At 48.5% G+C, this 17,367-nt stretch overlaps 2 protein-coding genes across 2 annotated transcripts in view; both read right to left on the bottom strand.

Annotated features, from left to right (window-relative positions):
* Positions 1-17,367, bottom strand: part of YJEFN3 (YjeF N-terminal domain containing 3) — a gene marked incomplete at its 3' end in the record, with an annotated part of 119,755 nt that overhangs the window by 36,449 nt on the left and 65,939 nt on the right. The gene's annotated exons all lie outside the window — the stretch shown is intronic.
* Positions 1-17,367, bottom strand: part of ABCA7 (ATP binding cassette subfamily A member 7) — a 72,188-nt gene that overhangs the window by 12,290 nt on the left and 42,531 nt on the right. The window contains exons 29-39 of the mRNA XM_083421318.1: positions 15,195-15,293; positions 13,729-13,927; positions 12,423-12,517; positions 11,549-11,581; positions 10,542-10,647; positions 9,287-9,361; positions 8,078-8,247; positions 6,556-6,733; positions 4,792-4,907; positions 3,683-3,827; positions 1,539-1,662 (exon numbers count right to left, since the gene is read on the bottom strand). Of these exons, the coding sequence (XP_083277444.1) occupies positions 1,539-1,662; positions 3,683-3,827; positions 4,792-4,907; positions 6,556-6,733; positions 8,078-8,247; positions 9,287-9,361; positions 10,542-10,647; positions 11,549-11,581; positions 12,423-12,517; positions 13,729-13,927; positions 15,195-15,293 (1,340 nt within the window). The remainder of the gene's footprint in view (positions 1-1,538; positions 1,663-3,682; positions 3,828-4,791; positions 4,908-6,555; positions 6,734-8,077; positions 8,248-9,286; positions 9,362-10,541; positions 10,648-11,548; positions 11,582-12,422; positions 12,518-13,728; positions 13,928-15,194; positions 15,294-17,367) is intronic.

A 17,367-nucleotide genomic window follows, 5' to 3' on the forward strand; every position in this document is an offset into this window, starting at 1 on the left:
AATTAATTTCGTCTTGCGAGGCACCACTGTATTATTTATTACTTAGACCTGGCTGGTAGCCAGATTCTGCGCCCAGATTTGTAGACACAGATCATCTAGAATAAAATAGCTTACTAGGGAAATGCTGAAATCGCCCTTTGGGGCGCCTCAGGGTCAATTTTTGTGGTAGCCCAAATCTCAGTCGTACAGGTGTATGTATATATCTCAATTTTAACTCACCAGCTATTGCTGCAATCTGCTCTGATGGTATATTTCATCTTTATGCATGCTGTTTTTACTGTGTTATGCGAGCTGGCCTTTGACCGTAATAAATTATTGATCTATTACGTATACACGACCCATCTGACTGGGTTTCCCCAGCCCCTCTGGGCAGCTCACAATAGAGGATTGAAACACACGACAAAACATCAAACATTAAATGCTTCCCTAAACAGGGCTGCCTTCAGATGTCTTCTAAAAGTCAGGTAGTTGTTTATTTCCTTGACATCTGACGGGAGGGCAATCCATGGGGTGGGTGCCACTACCAAGAAGACCCTCTGCCTGGTTCCCTGTAACCTCACTTCTCGCAATGAGGGAACCGCCAAAAGGCCCTCGGAGCTGGACCCAGGAGTCCGGGGTGGAGACGCTCCCTCGGGGATACTGGACCTTTGAGGCTTTTTAGGGCTTTCAAGGTCAGCACCAACACTTTGAATTGTGCTCAGAAACATCCTGGGAGCCAATGTAGGTCTTTCAGGACTGGTGTTATGTGGTCCTGGCGGCAGCTCCCAGTCCCCAGTCTGGCTACCGCATTCTGGATTAGTTGTGGTTTCCGGGTCACCTTCAAAGGTCGCCCCATGTAGAGCGCATTGCAGTAGTCCAAGCAGGAGATAACCAGAGCATGCACCACTCTGGCGAGACAGTCTGTGGGCAGGGAGGGTCTCATCCTGCGTACCAGGTGGACACAGAATTAACCTGTGCCTCCATGGACAGCCATGAGTCCAGAATGACTCCCAGGCTGCTCACCTGGTCCTTCAGGGGGACAGTTACCCCATTCAGAACCAGGGAGTCCTCCACACCCGCCCACCTCCTGTCCCCCAAAACAGTCCTTCTGTCTTGTCAGGATTGAACCGCAATCTGTTATCCGCCATCCATCCTCCAGCCCGTTTTTGCTAGTGCCCAGCTTCCAGGTCGGCGGCGAGAGAAGCGATTGAATCATAGAATCATAGAGTTGGAAGAGACCACAAGGGCCATCGAGTCCAACCCCCTGCCAAGCAGGAAACACCATCAGAGCACTCCTGACATATGGTTGTCAAGCCTCTGCTCAAAGACCTCCAAAGAAGGAGACTCCACCACACTCCTTGGCAGCAAATTCCACTGTCGAACAGCTCTTACTGTCAGGAAGTTCTTCCTAATGTTTAGGTGGATTCTTCTTTCTTGTAGTTTGAAAGGGAAATGCTTTCTGATCGTGGAATAACGGGATTAAAGAATTGTACGGTTGGGAGGGACACCAAGGCACAACCGCTGTCTCGTTTGTTTGGCAGCCGCCAAGCGCCACTCACCGAAGCGCTCAAAGGCGTCCGCCATCGCCTGGTTCTTCACCATATCGATCAAACCGCGGCCAAGACAGAAGTGCGGAAAGATGAGGAAGACTTTTTTGAGGATGACGTTGATGTCGTTCAATTTCTGTTCGCGAAAGGGAAGCAAACACATGAACACGTATTTATTTAACTTTTTATAAAATTTCCCATGGATAACCAGGCTTCTCCGCCACAGGATTTCCAAGTTGGCGTCCCCAGTACAGCGTAACAACCGTTTCCTACATTACTATTACTATTACAGTGGTACCCCGCAAGACGAATGCCTCGGAAGATGGAAAACTCGCTAGACGAAAGGGTTTTTCGTTTTCTGAGGTGCTTCGCAAGACGGATTTTCCTAAGGGCTTGCTTCGCTAGACGAAACAGCCCTGCCTCTCCTGTCATGGCGACGGTCGCACGCTCGCTTCCCCCTCCTCCGGCTCCCTCCCACCTTCCTGCTGACGGCTCCTCCGGCTCCCTCCCACCTTCCGGCCGGCCTTCCGGCTGCCTTGCGCCGCTGCCCACCGCCCTCGCGCGCTCCCCTCAGGAGCCGTTGCAGCCGGAGTCGCGCTCCTGAGCCCCGCCGCCTTCCAGCAGCCGCGTCGCGCGGTGTCCACAAGGCGCGGGTGAGTCCAAGGACCGGCTGAGGCAGCTGCCCTGCTTCTCCCCACCCCTCCCTGCCATGGTGCTTCGCAAGACGAAAAAACTCGCTCTACGAAAAAACTCGCGGAATGAATTAATTTCGTCTTGCAAGGCACCACTGTACCGTATTTTTTGCCCTATAGGATGCACCGTCCCATAAGGTGCACCTAGTTTTTTGGGGGGGAAATAAAGAGGGAAAAAATTATTTCCCCCCCCAGGCGTGGGGCTGGGGCGGGGGAAGCCTGAGTTTCCCCCGACCCCAGCCCCCAGAACAAGCAACTCTCCGCAAGCCACGGGAGCCCAGCCTTCGGCATGCAGGCAACTCTCCGCAAGCAGCGGGAGCCCAGTGTGGGCTCCCACGGCTTGCAGAGATCTGCGCGAAGCCTGGAGAGCGAGAGGGGTCGGTGCGCACCAACGCCTCTCACTCTCCAGGCTTCAGTGAAAGTCTGCATTCGCCCCATAGGACGCACACACATTTCCCCTTCATTTTTGGAGGGGGGGAAAGTGCGTCCTATAGGGTGAAAAATACGGTACTACTTTATTTTTTTCCAAAAAAATTATTACATTTCCCACAATTTTAACAAATATAACATAAAAAAACACACAAGAAAACACATTGCAATACTAAAAAGAAACAAAATATATAAGCACATGTTACTTTTAAAACCCAATTTAACTTTCACTGTTATCTGACTTTCTATTCTTAGTTTATTTATTGAATTTATATTTGCCCAATACCCAAAGGTCTAACATTTCCAAATTCTGCAGCCCATTGTTTTGCAGGCCTCTAGTTTCCAGTCCTCCTGAAGGAGCCTGCTCTTTTTAAAAAATAATAATAATATTGGTGTTTGTTTAAGCTTCAAGGTATGCACACAATCTGCGCCTTACATAAATAAATGACGTTCCTTCAGGTATACAGGACCGAGGCCATTTAGGGCTTTCAAGGTCAGCACCAACACTTTGAATTGTGCTCGGAAACATACTGGGAGCCAGTATAGGTCTTTCGGGACTGGTGTTATATGGTCTTGGTGGCTATTCCCAGTCCCCAGTCTTACTGCCGCATTCTGGATTAGTTGCAGTTTCCGGGTCACCTTCAAAGGCAGCCCCACGGAGAGCGCATTGCAGTAGTCCAAGCGGGAGATAACCAGAGCATGCACCACTCTGGCAAGGCAGTCCGCAGGCAGATAGGATCTCATCCTGCGTTCCAGATGGAGCTGCCCTGGACACAGAACTGACCTGCGCCTCCATGGACAGATGTGAGTCCAGAATGACTCCCAGGCTGCGCACCTGGTCCTTCAGGGGCGCAGTTGCCCCATTCAGGACCAGGGAGTCCCCCACACCCGCCCGCCCCCTGTCCCCTCAAAACAGTCCTTCTGTCTTGTCAGGACTCAACCTCAATCTGTTAGCCGCCATCCATCCTCCAACCGCCTCCAGACACTCACACAGGACCTTCACCCCGCAAGGACCCAGTCATCCCCGTAGCCTACCTTGTCGGTGAAGAGCTCGAGAACAAAGGTGGCCACGCTCCCGTTGATGCCAATGAAGAGATTGACGCTTGTCAGAACCACGTAGGCCGTGCTTGGGACACTGAAGAGGAAAGAGGCTGGATACATCAGGGGGGTGATAGACCAGCTGGGGGCAGGCAAAGAGAGAGGAGGAAATGAAAAAGAGCCATTGAACCTTTGAAGAATATCCTAAATACAGCAGTGCCTTGGTTTTCAGACGCCTTGGTACTCAAACAACTCAAATGCATCCATTCTGAAGGAAATCAGCCCTGAGTGCTCACTGGAAGGTCAGATCCTGAAGCTGAGGCTCCAAGACTTTGGCCACCTCAGGAGAAGAGAAGACTCCCTGGAAAAGACCCTGATGCTGGGAAAGATGGAGGGCACAAGGAGAAGGGGACGACAGAGGACGGGATGGTGGGACAGTGTTCTCGAAGCTACCAGCATGAGTCTGACCAAACTGCGGGAGGCAGTGGAAGACAGGAGTGCCTGGCGTGCTCTGGTCCAGGGGGTCACGAAGAGACGGACACGACTAAACGACTAAACGACGACAACAACAATTACAGCAGTGCCTTGGTTCTCAAACAACTTGGAACCCAAACACTGCAAACCCGGAAGGAAACACTGGAAACCCGGCCCATAGGACGCACCTAGTTTTTTTTGGGGGGGGGAATCAAGGGGGGATTATTGCCCCCCCAGGTTTGCGCAGCCATCCCCAAGCTCCGTCTCCCTCTTCTGCCTTCAGGGACAGCCTCTCTAGCCAGTGGCGTAGCGTGGGTTGTCAGCACCCGGGGCAAGGCAAGTAATTTGCGCCCCCTAACCCGTGGATTTGCGCCCCCTAACCCTAACCCCCATATGTTGCGCCCAGAGCGGCCGGCCCCCCCCTGCACCCCCCACGCTACGCCACTGTCTCTAGCCTCCGTGACCTAATGGTCAGGAGTCCCTTTACCTCCCGAGACAGACGGATGTGAACAAACACGGCCAGAGAACCGTACTGCCAAATCTGGCGAAACTCAAACCCAGCTGTGTTTCGTTCTGCGTATTCTTTTGGGGAGCGTGGACTGAATCGAATCTCTTTCCCCCTTGCCCCTTACCCGTAGAGGAGGAGCAGGAGGATCAGAGCCGGAAGGTTGGCCAAAGAGACGTACGATTTTTGCTGGAAACAGAGGAAAATCAGCACCACCAAGAGAGCCGGAACGAGGTAGTTACACTGGAAGAAGAATGAGAAGACGCAAAGTTGAGTTTGGCATAACGTTGACAAGGGAAGGCTTGGATTCTTGGAACTCTGAACTGGTTTCCAATCTTTCTTTTTTAATTCTTTTTATTGAGTTTCTCTTAAGAAAGGGGAAAAAAAAGATCAAAAACAAAAAGAAAAAACAAAAATCAACAGATTAATAAGCAATATCCGTACATAACACAGGAATGACATTCATTACCGTTTTTGTCCTTTTCCTTAAAACATTATATTTTAAAATATTTAAACCTTTTCCCTACACCTCCCTTGACCTCCTACCCTCCCGTTTTCGGGTTTCTTAATAAGAAGTTCTTTCTTTTTTCTGCAGCTATTAATTGTTACTGGTTTGCGCGTCGTAAGACTTATATCAGACCTGCTATAGTTTTTAAGTCTCTGTAGTTACCATAAATTTGTTCCAATCATTAATAAACTTTGTATTTTTTTGGTTTCTAATTTGTTGTGTCATTTTTGCTGACTCAACATACTCATATAATTTTGCTTGCCAATCTCTGATCGTTGGGATATTTGGACTTTTCCAATTTTGTGCAATTAATATTCTGGTTTCCAATCTAACTGGTTTCCAATCTAACAGTAGGCCCAGCTGACTTGGGGACATTGGTTTCCGTGGGTCTACTCTGAGTAGGGCTTGACCAGCTGCAACACAAAAAGCAGCGACCATTTGTTGTGGACAAAGGACAGCTGGACATATAAAGGGCCCCATGACCTTCAGTAGCTGAGGGCAATGTTTTGAGACTACAATTCCCATCATCCCTAGCTAACAGGACCAGTGGTCAAGGATGATGGGAATTGTAGTCCCAAACATCTGGAGGGCTAGAGTTTGCTTATGCCTGGCTTAGGGCCTCATCAAACCTAAATCCAGCCCTGGCAAGTTCGCAGCGTCGGCCTCGCTGTGGCGCTTCCACTTCCGGGGCCCTCCTGATCACGTGCGTGGGCCCTCCCCCCAAATTTATTTTATTTTTAAAACAGACGTTTCCTTTAAAACGTAAAAATCCGCCCTGATGGGCCTGTTGGCCCTGCAAAATAAAAATAAATTAATGATAATGATAATAATAATAATAATTTATTACAGTCATACCTCGGGTTACAGGTGCTTAAGGTTGCGCAATTTTGGTTTGCACACCGCGCCAAACCCGGAGATACCAGAACGGGTTACTTCCGGGTTTTGGCGCTTGGGACCCCTGACCATTAGGTCCAGTCGTGGCCGACTCTGGGGTTCCGGCGCTCATCTCGCTTTATTGGCCGAGGGAGCCGGCATACAGCTTCCGGGTCATGCGGCCAGCAGGACTCAGCCGCTTCTGGCGAACCAGAGCAGCGCACGGAAATGCCGTTTACCTTCCCGCCGGAGTGGTACCTATTTATCTACTTGCACTTTGAGGTGCTTTCGAACTGCTAGGTTGGCAGGAGCTGGAATCGAGCAACGGGAGCTCACTTCGTCACGGGGATTCGAACCACCGACCTTCTGATCGGCAAATCCTAGGCTCTGTGGTTTAACCCACAGCGCCACCCGCGTCCCTATTAAACATTAAAAGCTTCCCAAAACGAAAGAGAACGTGTCCTGGTTTTCCAGGACGTATGGCAACCCTTGCTTCTCTCTCTCTCTCACCATATCCCAGGCAAAGTTGCCCAGCCAGTAGACGCCCGGCTTCATCCCGCTGACGATCTGGAGGTGTTTGGCTTTGCTGACGCGCTCCTCGATGAGGAAGAGGACGAAGCTGGCCGGGACGAAGGACATGGCGAACATCACACAGATGGAGACCAGCACATCCACTGATGTGGCCATCCTGCCAGGAAGGAGAATCGGAGGAAGACAGTAGAGTTGGCGAAGAAGGACCCCCTCCCATCTACTCTGACCCTCCGTGATGAAGGAGGGAGAGAAGGAAACAGGGACCAAGTGAGCTCATATCTTTAAAAAATAAATACCGTATTTTTTGCTCTATAAGACTCACTTTCCCCCTCCTAAAAAGTAAGGGGAAATGTGTGTGCGTCTTATGGAGCGAATGCAGGCTGCGCAGCTATCCCAGAAGCCAGAACAGCAAGAGGGATTGCTGCTTTCACTGCACAGCGATCCCTCTTGCTGTTCTGGCTTCTGAGATTCAGAATTTTTTTTTTCTTGTTTTCCTCCTCCAAAAACTAAGTGCGTCTTGTGGTCTGGTGCGTCTTACAGAGCGAAAAATACGGTAATCTTATTTATTTTCCACGCACAAAAAAAACAAATTTTAACACAGACAGTAAGTTACTTTATCTAGCCAACCCTTTCGTGATTTCCCTATTTACTCTTGAATGCTGTGTATTTCGCGCCAATGATATTGGATAAATCTGTCGTTTTAATCTATTTGTTTTAATAATTCACTCTCTTTTGCTCATCTTTCAAGCCCTGCTGGCATTCATAGCAGTTCTTTGAATACCCAGTAAAAAGTGTCCAGTCCTCAGTGAATTTTTCCGTCTCCATATAAAAGAACAGAAACGGTTTATTGACTATTTACAGACAAATTGTAAACAGATAAAAACCCTGGCAGGATTCTTGTAATAACTTGCAGTTACATAAGAGTATATATAGAAGTGTACATATGGTTAATTTGAATGTTATTTACATAAGAGTATATATTTAAAGAAGATTTAAAAATGAGTAAGTTAAGTTGGATACGCAGACGATATTAAAAATAAATTTAAGGGACCACAGAAAGAGGGGGAAGGAAGTTTTAAAATGTCCAAATGACTGTAAAATCAATGAAATGTAGATTATCTGAAAAGTGTAAGTAAAAATGTATTTTTTTTTTTTTTACGGCTAATAAGCTCATAGCATTTGGCCATAGCCGGCATTTAGATTGGAAGCTGGGTGGGGCAGAGACCACTCCCTGCTTCTTCATGTAAATGGTGCTAGCTAGATGACTTTGGAAAGTCCACAAGGACAACAGAAACTCGACCAAAACCCTCCCTGTCTGTGTGATCCCCAGGAACCAGAATTCAGAGGCAAAAACCAACCCAATTCCCGGTTTCCATGAACGGGATGCCGTCCCCCAACTCCAAGAGCAGTGGGAGCACCCACGAGCTTCCGTGATGTCACAGCAGCACAGCCAATCACGGCGCCCAGAGACCTCCCCAACGCTTCTGCACCATCTACTCACAGGGCCACCTCCGAAAGCTGCTCTTTGGTCAAGTTGAGCGGGTGGTTGATGGTCGTGATGCCGTAACGCGAAGGGTCAGCCCCGGCAGGTAGGCTCGCCCGCAGGAGACCGTTGTTTGCCACGTTGACGAAAGACACCATGGCATGCCAACCCTTGTTGTTGAACCACACCTGTGGGCAGGATAAGGTAAAGGTGAAGGGACCCCTGACCGTTAGGTCCAGTTGTAGCCGACTCTGGGGTTGAGGCGCTCATCTCGCTTTATTGGCCGAGGGAGCCGGCGTCCAGCTTCCGGATCATGTGGCCAGCAGGACTGAGCCGCTTCTGGCGAACCAGAGCAGCGCACGGAAACACCGTTTACCTTCCCGCCGGAGTGGTACCTATTTATCTACTTGTGCTGGTGTGCTTTCGAACTGCTAGGTTGGCAGGAGCTGGGACCGAGCAACACTATTAGTTGCGGTGCTCTTGTAATTATTACAGTCGTCTCTTGGTTTTCAAACAGCTTAGTTCTCGAACATATTGGGCCCCCAACGCCACAAATGTTCCAGCTTACGAACTATTTTTGGAAGCCGAACGTCCGGCGGGGCTTCCGATTGGCTGCAGAAGCCAATCCTGCAGGAGCGGGGATTCGAACCGCCGACCTTCTGATCAGTAAGCCCAAGGGGCTCGCCCGCCCAGTGTGGGAGAATGCGAATGCAGGAATTAGAGCTCGTGGGTATCCAGCAAAGTGGGATCTTCCAAGGTTCTTCGCTCCGTTAAACTGCGGAACTCACTGCTACAAGAGGCATGGATTGGCCCAATTCATGGAGGAAGGGGCTGTCGTAATGCTGGTGGTCAACAAAAGAGGTTCAAAGACTCTCTCAAGGCAAATCTTTAAAATGGAGTATAAACACCGGCAACTGGGAAACACTGGCCTGCGAGAGCTCCAGTTGGAGAACAGCCTTGACCAAAGGTGTTGTGGGCTTTGGAGACACTCAAACTCAGGACAAGAGGGAGAAACGTGCTAAGAGGAAGGCACGCTTGGCAAACCCTCACCGGGATCAACTCCCGCCCGGAAACCTAAGTCCCCGCTGTGGAAGGACGTGGGGATCCAGAATTGGCCTCCACAGTCCCTTACGGACTCACTGTGAAGACCATGTTTGTGGAAGACAATCTGACTCGGCTACGAGGGATCACCAAAGAAGAAGAAAAATAAAATATGCAGAAGCACACCTTCATATTCTGACGCGTTCTCAGCCCCTCAACGAAGCCACTGAGGTTATTCAGAAGTCTGTCGAGAGCACCCCCCTGTGACGAGATGGGAAAAAAGATCACAGTAGGGCTTAAATAGATCACCGTAACAACTTTTGTTATTCATTCGTTCAATACATGACCCTCAAATCAGCTCCTAGACATCAAACAATAACGAAGGAAGAAGCCACCGTCGAAGAAGATTGGGAAAACAAAATACCTAACTATGCAGGACGTATTAGATCATTTGAAATTCAAGAATGAAAAAGGACATTCATTTTTTGTATACCGTATTTTTCGCTCTACAAGATGCACCAGACCACAAGACGCACCTAGTTTTTGGAGGAGGAAAACAAGAAGAAAAATATTCTGAATCTCAGAAGCCAGAACAGCAAGAGGGATCGCTGCGCAGTGAAAGCAGCAATCCCTCTTGCTGTTCTGGCTTCTGGGATGGCTGCGCAGCCTGCATTCGCTCCATAAGACGCACACACATTTCCCCTTACTTTTCAGGAGGGGAAAAGTGAGTCTCATAGAGCAAAAAATACAGTATATAAAAAAGGAGACATGTTTAACGCATAGCATGCAAGCTTTGCGTACAGCTTTCTATATGAGCTGAACTTCTAAAAGTCACTTGTAACTTTTGTTTAATAGACTATTGTATTTTAATATTCTGTTGGAAGCTGCCCAGAGTGGCTGAGGAAGCCCAGCCAGATGGGCGGGGTATAAATACATTATTATTATTATTATTATTATTATTATTATTACAACAAGATGAATAAGGTTTAAAATTGTACTGTTGAGAATATAAGACAGTATATGAATAAGTATAAAATAATGAAGCCAGGATCGGAAGAGGAGGGAAGTCAATTAAGATTTACGGTTGAATTATTTGATTGTAATGGGAATTTGTTTTTGTTTTTTCATTATCATAAAGTTAATAAATTGTATACAGCGGACACGCGGGTTGCGAACGTGATCCGTGTGGGAGGCATGCTAGCAACACGCAGCGTCACGTGTCGTGATTCTGTGCATGCGCAAAGCGCAATTTAGTGTCTCTGCACGAGCGCCGGAACCTGGAAGCAACCCATTCCAGTACGGCCAGGTTCTGTGCGGTGCGCAACCTGAAAACGCGCAACCTGAAGCGTCTGTAACCCGAGGTATGACTGTATATGAAAAAAGAGATTTAGGATCACGCCAGCAGGTCTCCCTTGCTTTCCAACCACTGGCTGAGCCTCACCTCAGCAACGACGAGCCGGTCGCGGATCTCTCTTGCGACGGCGGCCACCTCCGACGGCGACGGCAGGGCCTGGAAACTGCGGCCGCCCAAAGAGAATCCGCCATACCTTGCGAAGGAAGAGGGAGGAGAGGTGTTAGCCTTGCAGGGGGAGGGCAGTAGGGTACCCCAACCCCCAGCAGATGAGATATCTGGGCTGAGATGGCCACTGGCTCCTAGGCTCATACAACAACAACAATCTTTATTACGGTCCAGAGACCCAACAAATCGTTACAAAGCAATGCACAATTCAGACAAGCCTACCTCCAGGTTAAACAAGCATTTTGTTCAGAATATAGGGATCATTGGTTCTTGCAACCACCGATAAAAACTTTGCCGCTGCTAATGTTCTAGCGTTTGTCCGGTCTTCCAATAGGAACCTGACATAGTGAGCCTCTGATTTTCCCGGGAAAGGGACCAGCAAGGGTAATATCAGTTCAGCCCTGGCTTGCTCATATTTTGCACAGTGCAACAAAATATGTTTTATGGAATCGATGTCTTGAGCACACGAGCAAAGTCTGTCCTGGCAGGGAACTCCTCTCAACACTGCAGAAGGAAAGAAGTTTAGTCTGGCTTTGGTGAAAAGCCTTCGGTAGTTTGGTACTGCCAGGTTTTTAATGTAAGATGTTAACTTAAAGACATGCCCATATTGTACCCCTACTGCCAGCGGACTACAGACTGCGTGTGATCGAGATCGCAAGTCACTGTGTGCATTATCCCATAATCTTTGCTTTAATGTTTTTAGGGCGCCTTCATAACCCAGGTAATACGGTTGGGGGGGTGACAGACCAATAAGCAGAATAAGCCCAAGAAATAAGCGGATGGTTTTCTGATTTGTGTGTATGTGTGTGTTTTTGCTCATATAACATCAAGACGACCACGGTCCTCACTCAACTCCAGGTCTTTCAAGACCCCCCGGAAACTGCAAGTTTCCAAGCCAGGAAAGGTTCGAATAAATGAACGCCGCTTACCGTTGTTCATTCACCCATTTTTTCGTCCGTAACCTAAAAAAAAAATGAAACAAGATCAAAAGTGAGTTTGTGGCGAGCTTAACACGAACCAACAGTGTTTTTAAACCAAACCACGGATTATCGGCTCAACACGCTGTCTGCATGCCGCAGATCCCGAAGCAATTCCCCCCCCCCCAAAAAAAAATATTAGTTTTCACAATATTATAAACAAACAAACACACAAGACAAACACACATAAATCATAGCCTTATTGAACATTACAGTTATTAACTTTGTTAAGTGACTTCCTCGCTTCCCTTTGGTTGAATTTCATTGCATGTCCTTTTAACGGTTTTCCAAATCCCAGTTTTAATAAAATTTAAGCATTAACATCCTTAGATCTTCACCTTATGGAATTAAACATATTAATTCATCACTTAATATAAATAAAATCCTTAGCCCATTAGGTATCTGCAAGCTATTTTCAGTTAGTTTAACTGAACAAATTTAACTAAGCAATCATTAAATTTATTCCATTCTTCCTGATACTCCTCCTCCTTCTGGTCCGGACTCTTCCGTTTAGGTCAGCTAGCTCCAAAAAATCCATCATCTTCATCTGCCATTCTTCTATTGTTGGTAATTCTTGGGTTTTCCACTTTTTAGCTAACAAAATACGAGCAGCAGTTGTGGTATACAAAAATAGTTTAACATCTTTCTTGGGCAATTCCAAACCTGTTATTCCAAGAAGAAAGGCCTCTGGTTTCTTTATAAATGTACATTTCAACATTTTTTTTCAATTCATTATAAATCTTTTCCCAGAAGTCTTTTACCTTGGATCCCGAAGCAATTTTGATGAGTGTGTGAGAGAGAGAAGAGAGATGTGTCGCCCACGTACCCTTGGCGGATGACTTTTGGGTAGGTCTTCACTAGGTAATCGGAGATGTTTCTCCCGGTGAGGTTCTGGAGAATGTCACCCGTGTTTCTCTGCATCTGGAAGGGGGAGTTCAGACAGGTCACCAAACCTGCGTCGCTGTAGCCTATTGCAGCTGACATAAAAAGTCAGTCTGAGGCTGTTTACACCTGGAGAGTTTGATTTACATCTCACAGAGCCCAGGAGCAAAGACCTCCAACCGCCACCCTTTCCAAGAGGGCGGATTTGCAATTCACATGTATAGTAACAGAAAACAATGGAGAATTATCAACTCAACTTAAAGCTCAAAGTCCCTTAGAAAACCGCAGTTATAAAAAAGAATAATTTATTATTTATACCCCGCCCATCTGGCTGGGTTTCCCAAGCCACTCTGGCTGGCTCACAACAGATGAAAAACGGAATAAAACACCACACATTAAAAACTTCCCTAAACAGGGCTGCCTTCAGATGTCTTCTAAAAGTCAGATAGTTGTTTATTTCCTTGACATCTAATGGGAGCATGTTCCACAGGGAGGGTGCCACCACGAGAAGGCCCTGTGCCTGGTTCCCTGTAACCTCGCTTCTCGCTTCTCGCAAGGAGGGAACCGCCAGAAGGCCCTCGGGAGATGGACCCAGGTGTCCGGGCAGAATGATGGGGGTGGATATTCTCCTTCAAGGTCTACTGGGCCATTTAGGTCTTTCAAGGTCAGCACCAACACTTTGAATTGTACCCGGAAACGGACTGGGAGCCAACGTAAGTCTTTCAGGACCAGTGTTATATGGTCCCGGCGGCCGCTCCCAGTCACCAGTCTAGCTGCCGCATTCTGGATTAGTTGCAGTTTCTGTGTCACCTTCAAAGACAGCCCTACGTAGAGCACATGGCAGTGGTCCAAACGGGAGATAACCAGAGCATGCACCACTCTGGCCAGACAGACTACAGGCAGGGAGGGTCTCATCCTGCGTACCAGCTGGAGCTGGGAGACAGCTGCAGTGTCCCGTATTTCATTTCCCATTTCAGTGTGAACTAAACCAATTATACTTAACCCTGGAAAAGACCCTGATGCTGGGAAAGATGGAGGGCACAAGGAGAAGGGGACAACGGAGGACGAGATGGTGGGACAGTGTTCTTGAAGCGACCAGCATGAGTTTGACCAAACTGCGGGAGGCAGTGGAAGACAAGAGGGCCTGGCGTGCTCTGGTCCAGGGGGTCACGAAGAGGCAGACACGACTAAACAACAACAACTTAACGCTGGCTTTTCATCAAAGTGGGGTGAGGGGTGTTGAGCTTTACCTGAGGAGGGGGCAGCCCCCCGGCCGCTTCGGGGCAATCCGGAAGCATCTTCCGGGACTTTCGGGAGCTGCACACACAGTCCGGAGATGGGTTGGCCGAAGTCCAGTTGCCGTTCTCGAAAAACGAAGCCAGCGCCGGCGACACTTCTGGGGTCACGAAGCCTTGTTCGTGGGGCGCTACCGACGAGCAAGGAGCCTTCCTGGAGCCCTCAAGGCAAGCAGCAGGTTATGGGGGGATGTGGCCGCAGGTTAGGGGTGCCCATTTGAATAAAATATTGAGGTGGGGGGCCAGGTAAGCCACACCCCACATAATCAATCACAGGGCAGAGCATGCACACACACTATTTGAATGGCAATGACCATCAACTTTGGGGACCCCCTCAAATCATCCCTAGCTAACAGGACCAGTGGTCAGGGATGATGGGAATTGTAGTCCCAAAACATCTTGCGGGCCGAGTTTGCCTACGCCTGGTTAATAAATTAAGGTGAAGGTAAAGGGACCCCTGACCGTTAGGTCCAGTCGTGGCCGGCTCTGGGGTTGCGGCGCTCATCTCGCTTTACTGGCCGAGGGAGCCGGCGTACAGCTTCCGGGTCATGTGGCCAGCAGGACTAAGCCGCTTCTGGCGAACCAGAGCAGCGCACGGAAACGCCGTTTACCTTCCCGCCAGAGTGGTACCTATTTATCTACTTGCACTTTGATGTGGTTTCGAACTGCTAGGTTGGCAGGAGCAGGGACCGAGCAACGGGAGCTCACCCCATGGCGGGGATTCGAACCGCCGACCTTCTGATCGGCAAGCCCTAGGCTCTGTGGTTTAACCCACAGCGCCACCCGAATTCCAGGTTTAATAAATAAATATCCTTTATTAGGCATAGCAAACCACACATTATGAAACAGACACCGTATGCAAAGTGTACAAAATACGAGCTCAACATAACAAAGTCAGATCTTTAACTCCAGAGAAAATCAATTTGCATAAGGAATACATTACAACACTACTCCATCACTGATCAATTAAGAACCGCTAAAATCTCTTTATAATGGCCCAGTCTTTCTACATGGACAGCACTCAAAAATTCAGCCACTATTAAAGTAATTTGATCATTTCTGTCCGAGAACAGTTGGTAGTATGGAATCGAACCTATTGAGTTTTAAGGCCTCTAATAATTGTCTTCTGGCGTAAATGCCAAAATCACAAGAAAATGTGCTCCGAAGAATCAGGTTCCTGTTTACTACGTTTGCAGAGACGCTCTGATTCTAGGGGACCTAAATATCTTCCTCTTACTATCATGGAGGGAAACATATTCAAGTAAGATTGATGTTATGATGGAAAATATTGAGAAAAACCAATAAACATTATTACGAAAAACAACAACAAACCCACAGGCCATGGTGGTTATGGAGGTTCAGGATCCACGAAACATATTAAATCTATGCCTGGTTTAAAGGCTGCTCTGCGAGGTACTCACAGATCCGGAAGATCCCTCACGCACTTGGTCCCAAAGCCGGGTTCACGGAGGAGAGATTCGAGGAGCCGGGAGGAGACAAGATCGCCCGTGGAATCGTCACTGAGCGGCGGGGAGAAGAACGAATGAATGAATCTTTGTTTGCGTCAGCCGTCGGCCAAAGCGATAAAACAACAATACGATATACAAAGAATAGAACTAAAAAGTCAATTACTGTATTTTTCGCCCTATAGGACGCACTTTTCCCCCTCCAAAAATGAAGGGGAAATGTGTGTGCGTCCTATGGGGCGAATGCAGGCTTTCGCTGAAGCCTGGAGAGCGAGACGGGTCAGTGCGCACCAACCCCTATTGCTCTCCAGGCTTCAGGAAGCTATCCACAAGCCTTCGGAGCGCGGCGGGAGTTCCCGTCGGGCTCCCAAGGTTGCGGATAGCAGCCTACATCCCGAAGCCTGGGGCGCTGATATCGGGCAGCCCCACAAGCTCGGGGGACAGCGGGGAGGCGGAGCGCACCTTCCCGCTGTTCCCCGACCTAGTTTGGAGGCTGCCAGCCCCACAAGCACAGGGGACAGATATCCGCAAGCCTGGGGAGACCGGCGCGACTTCACGCCAGGCTCCCTAGGCTTGCGGATAGCAGCCTGCTCTGGGGGCTGTGGTCGGGGGAAGCTCAGGGATCCCACGCCCCGCGCCTGGGGGGGAAATAAATTTTCCCCCCTTTATTTCCCCCCAAAAAAACTAGGTGCGTCCTATGGGCTGGTGCGCCCTATGGGACGAAAAATACGGTATATAAAATACATTTTGGGGTTTTGAATCAATGGTCAAATGGTGGATCTGATTCTGATTGCCCCAGCTAAAAAGCCTTGCCACCTTTGCCATCACCTGCTCATCTTGGTCTGCCAAGGGAAAGGACACTGGGGCAGTGGCTGGGCGACCCAGAATGGACGATAAAAGAGGGGTGATAATCTCATTCCTCAAGTCTTTATCAAGAGGACAAGCCAGAAGGGCGTGTGCCACCGATTCGGGACGGCCGTCTCCACAGGGACGTTTTCCGTGTGGGATCTGTTTGAATCATCCCTCAAGTCTTTGGATTAGATGATGAGTCTTTGGAAATTGTGTTTCTAAAGGAGCTTTTGTTATTGCCCAATGTCAAGGTGTTTGCATTATTTTGTTATGGATAAAGTTAGAGCTTAATAATTATCTCACTATTAATATGCTTCCTAATTGTATTTCACTATTAATTTAGGTAAAGGGACCCCTGAGCGTTAGGTCCAGTCGTGGCCAACTGGGGTTGCGGCGCTCATCTCGCTTTACTGGCTGAGGGAGCCGGCGTACAGCTTCCGGGTCATGTGGCCAGCAGGACTAAGCCGCTTCTGGCGAACCAGAGCAGCGCACGGAAACGCCATTTACCTTCCCGCTGGAGCGGTACCTATTTATCTACTTGCACAGCACCACCCGCGTCCCATCTTAAGTTAGAGCTTAATAATTATCTCACTATTAGTATGTTTCTAAATTGTATTTCACTATTAATATACTGGGATGCGAGTGGCGCTGTGGGTTAAGCCACTTGCCGATCAGAAGGTCAGTGGTTCGAATCCCCGCAACGGGGTGAGCTCCCATGGCTCAGTCCCTGCTCCTGCCAACCTAGCAGTTCGAAAGCACGTCAAAGTGCAAGTAGATAAATAGGTACCGCACCGGCGGGAAGATAAACGGCGTTTCTGTGCGCTGCTCTGGTTAGCCAGAAGCGGCTTAGTCATGCTGGCCACATGACCCGGAAGCTGTACGCCGGCTCCCTCGGCCAATAAAGCGAGATGAGTGCCGCAACCCCAGAGTCGACCACGACTGGACCTAATGGTCAGGGGTCCCTTTACCTTTACTTTGATTAATATACTTCTTAATTGCATTTCACTATTAATATACTTCTTAATTGCATTTCACTTTTAATATACTACTTGTTAACTGTATTTCAGCTCAACAATTACTTTGATAAAATACCTATTTTGCGATGTGCAATTGGCTTTAGATGCCTATGAGGTCCATCAATGACCATATAGCATATATTCAACCCAAAAAAACCAGCGACCATTTGTTGCTGGCAAAGGACAGCTGGACATATAAAGGGCCCCGTTACCTTCAGGAGCTTAGGGCCTCACCAAACCTAAACCCGGCCCTGGTTCTGAGA

This window comes from Podarcis tiliguerta (assembly GCF_965153285.1).
Source record: "Podarcis tiliguerta genome assembly, chromosome: 18".
Classification (NCBI taxonomy): domain Eukaryota; kingdom Metazoa; phylum Chordata; class Lepidosauria; order Squamata; family Lacertidae; genus Podarcis; species Podarcis tiliguerta.